Source organism: Myripristis murdjan, chromosome 14 (assembly GCF_902150065.1).
Source record: "Myripristis murdjan chromosome 14, fMyrMur1.1, whole genome shotgun sequence".
NCBI lineage: Eukaryota > Metazoa > Chordata > Actinopteri > Holocentriformes > Holocentridae > Myripristis > Myripristis murdjan.
In genome coordinates this window covers 16,191,203-16,201,365 of record NC_043993.1, presented here as the reverse complement: position 1 = coordinate 16,201,365, position 10,163 = coordinate 16,191,203, and the positions used below count along the sequence as shown (strand labels likewise).

The 10,163-nt window shown below is 40.4% G+C and overlaps 1 protein-coding gene across 1 annotated transcript in view; it reads right to left on the bottom strand.

Annotated features, from left to right (window-relative positions):
* Positions 1–161: 161 nt before the first annotated feature.
* The window catches only part of rskrb (ribosomal protein S6 kinase related b), an 11,669-nt gene continuing 1,667 nt past the window's right edge, over positions 162–10,163 (bottom strand). Inside the window, exons 2-13 of the mRNA XM_030069369.1 lie at positions 7,704–7,994; positions 7,462–7,545; positions 6,999–7,067; positions 6,316–6,385; positions 4,844–4,951; positions 4,483–4,523; positions 3,786–3,813; positions 3,330–3,419; positions 3,005–3,093; positions 2,191–2,301; positions 1,935–2,048; positions 162–1,789 (exon numbers count right to left, since the gene is read on the bottom strand). Coding sequence (XP_029925229.1) covers positions 1,553–1,789; positions 1,935–2,048; positions 2,191–2,301; positions 3,005–3,093; positions 3,330–3,419; positions 3,786–3,813; positions 4,483–4,523; positions 4,844–4,951; positions 6,316–6,385; positions 6,999–7,067; positions 7,462–7,545; positions 7,704–7,994 — 1,332 coding nt within the window. The 3' untranslated portion in view covers positions 162–1,552. The remainder of the gene's footprint in view (positions 1,790–1,934; positions 2,049–2,190; positions 2,302–3,004; positions 3,094–3,329; positions 3,420–3,785; positions 3,814–4,482; positions 4,524–4,843; positions 4,952–6,315; positions 6,386–6,998; positions 7,068–7,461; positions 7,546–7,703; positions 7,995–10,163) is intronic.

Sequence of the window (10,163 nt, the reverse complement as noted above, 5' to 3'; positions counted from 1 at the left end):
ACAAGATGGAAGTTGTCATGAAAGGCCAAGCAAAGATGAATTCCTGTTCAATAACTGATTATACAGATTAATCGTGCAAGTGATTTTAAAGCCAACATATTTCAATATGCTTTCCACCTCTCCTTTTCAGTCACATCTCACAGACAAAACATCAAACAGAATAGTTTTGCAGTCAGAGTTTAATATTCCTTCTGTGCTAAAGATACTTACAAAAATACAGAGTAAAGCATCTGTCTAACAATGCAACATTAGACTTGAATTTCAACAGTTTGTAACACAAAATTGCATCCAAAAGAGTCATATAAATCTTAAAAATTGGAATTTATTATAAACAAGCATTTTTGTGACAAAAAAACAAACTCAGGATCATATATATACGTGAGGCATTCTGGATATACATTAGGGCAATCATTTACAAAATCATAATATAATCTGGTGATCAGGCAAGTGCAAAAAGGTGTGATTACTGGCTGGAGAACATGGCAGCCTTTGACAATAATAAAAAAGCCCTGTATCAATCAAAATGTTTGCTCTGTAGGTAAACAATAGAGTTGTTCAATCAGCTCCTGGACACATCTGCTTAGTCATCTGGGTGTTATGTTGGAATGAAATACAAGGCTGACTTGGGAAAACCAGCGAGTGCTCCCCCGAGTCCCAGGTTGTGACTGACGGAAAAATGCAAAAAAAAACTACCAGTTGTTGAAGGCATAAACATCTTAATCTGATACTGTGATGCTTGAATGACTTTTACAGGACAGTAAGAGAAGTTTTATGCAACTACAAGTTAGGCAGCACAGGTCACCTTTGGGAGTAATCCTTATCATGGCATAAAGAAAGGAACAAAATATAGGCTAAGATACATGTGAGAGTAAAGATCACAGCGTATTAACATGGGAAACAGAAGCGAGGGCTCACTCCTCTTCCTCCTACTGCTGCCAAAACATACTGCACATAGACATGAGTCATGCCATATGTCAGCAAAGACAGCAGCTTGGAAACCCAACGGCTCAACTCTGTCATCGGGTTTTTGTTAAATTTATACCAAAATATCTGAGACTTGACTGGCAAATCATTCGTAGGAAGAAAAGGAACGCTGTACAATGTCTGCAACTGTTCATATGACTTTCCTTTGTGGGTTGAATCTGATAGTGGTGCTACGTAACGTACTGATGGAGCAACCGTCTGTTTGTTCTGCCACTGAAACAAGGAAAGTAGTTCAATAAAATAGCGTGATCCTTCCTGCACAATTGTTGCATACATAGGCTTGAATAGATGTGAATAGGTGCTCACTGGAGGAAGGCAAACAAGATTTAATAATAAAAAAAAAGTACAAGACAGCACAAGAACTAATACATCAAGCTCCTAAAAATGAGGGGAGAGGGAAAGTGGAGAATGAATCCAGTTTAAGTGTCATCAGTCGTTTTGGCTTGGCTTTCACCAAACAATACATTTCACAAGGCGCACCACACCTGTGTGTAAGGGTGAATAAGTATGCAGTGATATTATGTATAACCCTTAATATGTGTGTAGCTGAAACTGTAATCTCAGCCTTTCACACAAACACCTCTCTGTGAAGACCTTTTTCCTGAGCAAATTGCTGTAGCCGTGCCGGGCCAGGCAGGGGTGCAGCAGGGTGCGTGTGTGTGTCAGCGTCCAGCTGTGTGTCCGGTGTGGCAGGGGGGCTGAGCAGCGAGTCGTAATCGAAGCCCTTTAGAGGCTGCAGGGACAAGGTGAGTCCACGTCGTGCTTTGGCCGATCGGTCAGGTCTCTCTCTCAGCTCCAGTATCACCTGAATAGCGAAAATGAAGACAAATCACTTTAGTCTGCTTGCATATTGTGTTGTATTTAAAAAAATAATAAAGTAAGTAATGTAGCCAATGTTTGAACTTGGTAAAGGTATAACTTGATTCGACTACAGGGAGACATCCATTGACCTGTACAGGTTGGCGCTGAAGCAGGGTAAGGTCGAAAGTAGTTCCATGGAAAAAGGTTTGGCGTTTGAAGCGATCGAGGGTCCTCAGTCTGCGGCTTGGAGTCTTGCACAATAACTGGAAAGAAATGTATGTGTGGGTCAATACAACGAACCCAGCAGCTGGTACTCAGTGCTATATACTATATGATGGTAGGAAAAGTAGCTTTTAATATTTTGCAGCAATATTGTTTCACCAAATGCATATACTGTGCATGTACCTCAGTGATTAGCAAGGCCAGTGGGGGGCTGAAGTTGAGGGGCATTTCATAGGGAAAACACCTTACTTTCCTCAGCATGCTGCAGTGGTCTGCTTCTGGAGGCACAGGGAACTGAGGAGAGACGGGGGAACATGAAGAGAAGCAATTCAGATTATCTTTGAGTTTCAGTAAACCAAATTTAAGACTTTTAATGTAGGCATAATAATGTAAGAGGAAATGAAATGCAGAAAAGGGCCCAGGCCAGAATTCAGTCTGGGCCGCTGTGACAAGGCCTCAGTCTTAACGGTACATGGTACACATCCTACCCGCTGAGCTACGGTGGTGCCCCAAAAAACAGCCTGTTTCTGACTGAACACATTATATGGAAGCTATGAAACTCAAAATGGATAGAATAAGAACAACAGGATATTAATTGTTAAGGATCAACAAACCCAGCTGTGTTTAATGAAGCAGATAAGATGCACAATGTACTACAAACCCCCAGTCTGGATTAATCTAAGAGTGGAAAAGTGGTAAAATAAAGCCTCTAATAACTGGATTTAAGACATTTTAAGAGTTTTTAAGGCATAATGTGTCAGTATTTCAGGAATTTTTCAGCATGTTAAGGACCTGCAAATACCCTGAGATCGGACCATTTTATCACCTCTTGCATTTTTATAAAATCATCTTTCGTAACATTCAAATTGAATTATGTCTCAGAATAAGTAAAAGGTATCATTTGTTCATGATCATAAAAAGCGACTGAGCCCATGGGCCACGTTGTGCACATCGACATGTACAGTAACACATGATGCCACACACCACCAGGACTCACCTTCCCAGTAACCAATGAGAAAAGCAGAATTCCCAGAGACCACCAATCAGCTGCGTGGTTGTAGGGTCCGCCACTCAGCACCTCTGGGGCTGCAGAGCATGATCACATCACTGGATTATGCATGCACTGTATTTTTATATATCCATATATCCTTTCCATCAAGTTTAAAAGACATTATCTGCAATGAATTTAAATATATACAGAGTAAATCTTAATCTGTCCAGGCCTCTGCAGCTCACTGCTTAACAGAAAACAGTCAAGATTAGCTACATAGATGGATTCAGAGAATGAATTTATTTCTGTGAATGCTGCAGTCTGTTCTCACCCATGTACTGGATGGTGCCACAAATGGTGAAGGCCCGTCCTCCTCGCTCCAGACGGCGGGACAGACCAAAGTCAGCTAAACGGAGGTGTCCTGCAGCAGACCATTTCCTCCATATTATTATGTGTGCATGACATGCATCCATTTAATGTACCCATGATCAAATACTTCTTTATTAAACAGTAGTAAGGGGTGAAAAGATTATTCATACTGAAGAATAAATAAATAAAATGTGTATAAATATACCATTAACAGTATAATCTAAGCTTGTTTTTGTGTGCACGTGGATACAAAGCACATTCCCTCTTTCTAGTGACAATCAGACTTAGTCGTGCTGAGCGTATTGACTGACAGCTGCCCTTGGTAACAGGATGTTCTCTGGAATGTTCTGTACTGGGAACCAGAGCTGATGCTGCCCTCTAGTGAGTACACTGAGTATAAGACAAGATATTAATTTACCGTTGTCTGTCAGCAGGATATTCTCCATCTACAAAAAAAGAAAGGTCAAAAAGACTCACAAATATGACACACACATGTAACTTAAACTAAACTTGACTAACATACTAATGTAACTTTAGAAAAAGTGAATTAGTAAATAGAAAAAGAAAACAGAGAAACAAAACAAAACAAAACAAAACAAAACAATGACATAGTTTAAAATGTCTTTTTACTATAAGTTAGAATAAATGATGGCTAAAAGTTAATTCTAAATGCTTAATTTTTTCAAGCCTGGACATTTTAAAAACAAAAACAAAACATAACAAAAAAATAACCATTAACATTAACATCTGGATATGACTAGATTATATATAAAACAAACAAACAAACAAAAAAACAAACAAAAAAAAAAAACGCATGCTGCATACTTTTTGGAGTGTTTTGATAAATCTCAACAAAAAAAATGTGCTTTACATAGATGATGTTAATGAGTTAAATACAAGAATGAATCAGTGGACTGACAATATACAATAATTAACATTGTGTATTAGAAAATATCTAAAGACCCAATAAAGATGTATCTTACTTACAGTCTTTTAACTTTTTACTTTTAACTAGTCTTTTAAGTACTGATATTAGATGTCATTTGATTGTGTACTATCAGAAATGTTTCGTATCTCATTGTGGTACAAAACTCTGGTTTTCCTCTGTTACTTACCTTTACATCTCTGTGGATGATCCCAAAATCATGGAGGAAGCCTGTGAAAAAACACAAAATCATAAACACAAATATAGAAGCGAACCAGAACCATACAGCATATGAAAACCATCACCCTCCCAACCCGCTCAAAAATAAAAAAAAAAACATCTTCTTTCCCTGAAGGAATTCAGGGAAAGAGAGCTGCTATCCTCAGAGAGTTCCATGTCAAACGATTTTAATTGAACCTGTTTTTATAATCACTCATTAGACATTAAACATGGCAGCTTTCTCGTAGAGACATTCCTATTTCTTGAAAAAGTTCTAGACACATCAGAAGAGCCGCCAGACTTTGTCATATGTTTGTGTTTATGTCACTCACCAAGAGCACATCCCAGCTCCGCCGCAAATACTCTCACTGTGTCTTCAGTGAACTGACCAATCATCACCCAGTATGTGTACAGGTCTCCTGTGCTGCAGTAGTCAAACACTGTGAGGGCAGAGACAGCATTTAGACAGGTCACTGATGTAATTAGGTGGGTGAGGCGCACTGGGGGTCAAAGAGATGTGATGCACACAGTGGTGAGACAAGGAGGGAAGGGGTGTGATCTGGAGGTGAGGACAGTGTAAAGCTGTTTTCCTCTGAGACCAAATGGGAGCAACATAAAGCTGGCCTGTATTTTGCAAGCAGAAGGCTTAACAAGTCCACTGTGGACTGAGACGGTATATATTATTCTAAAAAAAAAAAAGACTACAAAGTAACTTTGTGGTTAAAATAGTGGATAAAATTGTTTTTTGCATCACTAAACAGAGATTCCCTCACACTTGTGCACACATCTGCAAATAAAAACATGTTACATATGCCTTTCTATGGGCAGCAGCTGTGCTTTTCCCATCACATCCTGCTTGTTTCTCCGGGACAGAGTCAGTGCTCTGGCTGCGGTAGTGGCACGATTTAGAGATTATTATTCTCAGTCTGAACTCTACCATGCTCAGACTATGTAGGCTAATTATTCCAACAGGTATGATGGATTGGGCTCTGTGCTGCAGGTGACAGCAGCCAGGCGAGGTCACCGTGGCACCAAGGTCATGTGCTGCCAGAGTATTTGCTTCTGTTGTGATGCAATGCAAAAACTAGTCAAAATGTGGGCCAATTCCTTAGTTTGCACCTTTGAACCAAACCAGTTCGAGAACCAGAACATTTTTGGGGGGGGGGAAGGCATAAGAAAGAAGTGCAACAACTATTTTCTGCCCCTAAAGGTGGATGCAGGACTTAATTTGAAAACGTATTAACGCTATTCACTGTATAGAGGCCAAATAAATAGGATTATAATTCCAAAATGTTATTTAGTGCTAATTCACTCTATAAGCAAGAAGAGTCATCTCCTTTGGATGTGACACATGAGCTGCAGCAGCACTCAACATCTGGTCCTCGGGCTAACACGCTCTCTGCTCACAGGGGGTGGGGAACAAACTGGGTCACATTTTCTGAGTCAGTGCTTGTGTAGGAAAAAAGGGTAAATGCCTTGGAGGAGAGGAGCGGGGGGGCAGAGCGACTATAGGAAATACACTGCTAGCAAAGCACTTGTAGGGAGGACAGGGGAGGTGCAGGAGTGCAAGGGCTGGTGACGTTTCTGGGTGATGTTCAGGCCATCCACCCAAAATGAAAAGACTTGACAAGATGCTCTGAACATATCGGTTCCCTGTCCGTCTAGTATCTATACATTGGCGTAATGTCAAGGTTTGCAGGTTTTTTTTCTAGACTGCTATGGGTGTTGAGGTGAGAAAGGTAGAGTGAGGGTTATGGACAGTGGGTCTGGGTTGGACTGGGTCACTGTTCTCTAGGTGACTCACTAATGTAGAGATGGCGCTGTGTCTGCCAGCAGTCCTGGAGGTCATGGACAAATGGGTGACGGACCTGACGCTGTGGGCAAAGGTCATAGGTGAAATAGCTCCATTCTGACCTGCAATCTACTCTCTACACTCCATCAGTGTCACTTTTTTCTGAAAGATCACCCATGATCTGAGTAAAGTTTATTTTAAATCTAGACCTACTGAGTAAAGAGCGCACCATCTATGAGATGAGGCCAACTGTGGCTCACGTTTTCAGCTCTGCATGTTGTGAGATACAGTTTCCATATGTTTTCATTTGACCAAGTTAATGATTATAGACACAAATATAGCCATATATAGTAGACACATACAATACAAAATAACTATCATTTTCTGTTTTTCACTCTTTCAATATTTTATTTGGTGAAATAATGGTTTTAAAACTGGCATTTTTTTTTTACTCAAGACATAGCATGAATCACAAATAACAACACATATATTTCCAGAGGTTTTCATCAGTGTTGATTCTTGGACATAAGTCAAGAGTGCTCAAGGATACTGGCACTGTATTTTACTAACAAAGTGTAATTTCCAAAGCCATATATTAATATTCAGAAATGTTTAAGGCCATGATATATTTTCATATAGTCCACAAACTTTCAAGGACTTTCAAGGAATGCTGTCTTCATGGTTTCAGTACTCACCTGAACTATAACTTCTTCTTTAGACTGCTCCAAGACACCAAGTCTCAGTATCTCCGACTTAGGTATAACCTGCGGGCAAACACAAACACACACAATGGAGATCTTGAGCCCCACAAGCGGTCCTGCAGAGAGCTCCATGCAGACTTTGACACTAACATAGTGGTGTTTTTTTTTTTTTTTTTTTTTTTTTAATTCTGGCACTATAATCTTATTACTTTGGATATTAAAAGACACAAGGACTTTGACTAAGGACAGACCCCTCTGTACATGCTGCTCATGCCTCATCTCAATGTACCAAAAAGTTGGACAGATTATCATTACTTTAAATGAAGCAAGTATTTGTCACATGTCAGCCTCTGACAGCCTATTTGCTTCCACCAGTGGATTAGTGAATTAGTAAACTGCTTATTCATCATGGCTTTAATCACACAATTGTAATGTTGAAAGCAGGTGAAGAACTCACTTTGACAGCGTATGTTTTCTGTTTGGCCCTGTCCTTCACTTTCAGGATGGGTCCAAATGAACCCTTGGCAATGTAACCCAGCACCTGTGAGGAAAATAGAGACAGAAAAAAAAGAGAGAGAGAGAGAGAGTGATCAAGCAACATCATCAGATAGAAACCAGATGAAAAGATATGGATGGGATAGAAGACAGCACAACACACAACAAGCCAGTGAAGGTGTGTTATGTTGAGTGGAGGCCTACCTGAAAGTGTTCGTGTCCAGGCACAGCTCTGTGGGGGAACTCAGGCAGAAACATGGTAATGAAGGCTGGCAGACTCCACTCTGCTCTCAGCTTCTCTGGACCGACTCCCGCCAACCTCAGGACGTGCTCTGGGATGTCAGGGGGCTTGCCTTGGAGCATTCGACGCTGCCCAAGACGCAGAGCAGGGGGGGCCAGGCGACAGAGGCCTGCTGGGATAGACAGACCCACACTGGAGAGGAACCCACGCCATCCAGATGAGCAGTGCTCATTGTCCTGCCCGGCAGTAGGCCTCTGTCGGGGAGAGAGGGGGGACAGAGATGACCAAGACAGAGAAAATCAGATAGGAGGAGATCTATGACAAGTCAACAGTGACCATGACATCCCTCACAAGTGCTAGTGCAAGTCACCATGAATGTAACAGAATTTTTTATTTATTTATTTATTTAGTTAGTTAGTTGCATGCGTGATATGTGGTGTCTGAGAAACTGCTGCTTAAAGCTCGGGGACTTTTGGCCTATTGGTGGATCAGTGGTAGGCCTATCAGTTTCATTTACTAAATATTGTATACCACTGTAAAAATGCATCATACCGCACCATACCCGAGCCATAGTCCCTTCCCTCACCTTCAATTGTGGTGGAGAATTAGGCCAGACCGTTTTATGGACGATGCTGTTGATGTAACAAAACCCTGCTCATTGCTTCATAGAATTATTTTACTTTATAGACACGTCCCCTGGGAAAATATTTTTCACCTGTTTTTTGAAAAGTTATTTCTGGTAACTGCTGTGAGAAGGATTGTGATTTGTGAGCTTAAACGCTTCAAGGCAAGACAAAAAAAGGTAGCCTTGTGAGCTAAATTTGAAGACAGTTGAAGACATCTTTCCAGTTTCACATTGATTACCTAAGTGTCCAATCCAAGGAGTGATAATACAACCCGTCTTTGATTGCCCCACTTGACTTTGGACTCCTATAATTGGACACCCTGGTGGAACCATTCCCATAGAGGCCACTGTATCAATACGGATGTGCCTAACCTGGGATTAAAATCACGTTCTCATTCAATTTGACCTCCTGGGAATTCGTGGTGAGCAGAAACCTGAATAATTCACAAATCAACAGGTCAGGCTGAAGCCATGTGGGACAAAGGACTTTTTTAAATATTTATTTTTACCTTTATTTATCCAGGGAAAGTTGACTGGGCAAATTTGCTATTTTCCAGCAACACCCTGCTTCACAAATGCATACACTTATACCTGCCCAGTGTAAACACAGTCTGCTGCTGAAATCCAGCGCCAGATATTGTGAGCAGATTTGTAATGTTTGCTTCCTTTAACCTGTATCGTCTACATGCTGCCTTAGTGATTTCCTGCATTTTCCATGTATGACCTCTGTCCCTTGCTCAACACGTCTTGTGGCCTCATTGCATCATGGTCTATTGAGACTGCTGCTGGTGGAGATATTGCCATCTCTGCCTCTTTCATAATACATTATGCTTTGTATGACTGTTGAAAACTGGTGCAAATTGGAATATCTATAAAGAGGCCAGTGCTATTTTTCTTCTGAGGAACAGACACCAAACCTGAACATCAGCATCATAATGCCTTCTACTGCCTGTCATTGTAGTTGTAATGGAAATATTTTAACCTGATGTCAGATTGTCTATGTTTGGCTCAGTTATCTGCAGGAATAAGAAATGCACCACAGAAAAAAACAAAACTGGCCCAGAAATACAGAGAGCATTACGAGTGGCTCCTTACCACAGCTACTGGCAATGTGTTAAAGTGGATTTTATCTTTTCTCAAAGACACAAAAAGCTATTCACTCTTTTGTTATCTTCATGATTTTGAGAGTTGTTAAGTTTCAGGCTGTGCCCACCCTCATGAGAATGGACAGCTAACTTTATGCCATTATTTAAATTTACGGCTATAAGGAAATATCTCAAATAGTCAGTGTTGCAAAGAGCATTACAAAATGCTACATAACTACGAGTACTGTTACTTTGCTGATGTTTTATGTAAGTAGAAGCAGAAGTACTGCTTTAAAAATCTACTTCAGCAAACATAAAAAGTAGCTGTTAGGTGAGCTCTCCTCCATGTAGTCATAAAAAGATAAGAGTAAACAGTTTAAACTGGATTCTTTTAAAGGTGCATTCTGCAAAATAGCCGAGGGATGATTGAAGTGAGGACCCTGGAGACTCAACTGACAAATGTGGATTAAGCACATAATTTGATGGATGAGTCCACATGGTTCTCATCGTCAGGCCAACTCACCAATATTTTTCCCTTTTTTCCGACACTTATTCCACATTTTTGTGAGCTGAGTCTAATTGGTCATCATGTACATCAACCATCTGCAGTTTTTTCATTAAGCTGCTGCTGCAAGTAAAACTAAAGTTACTGACTTTAAAAAATTCTCAAAAAAGTACAAGTGCACAAAAAGCTAATCAATTAAAATTAGTGA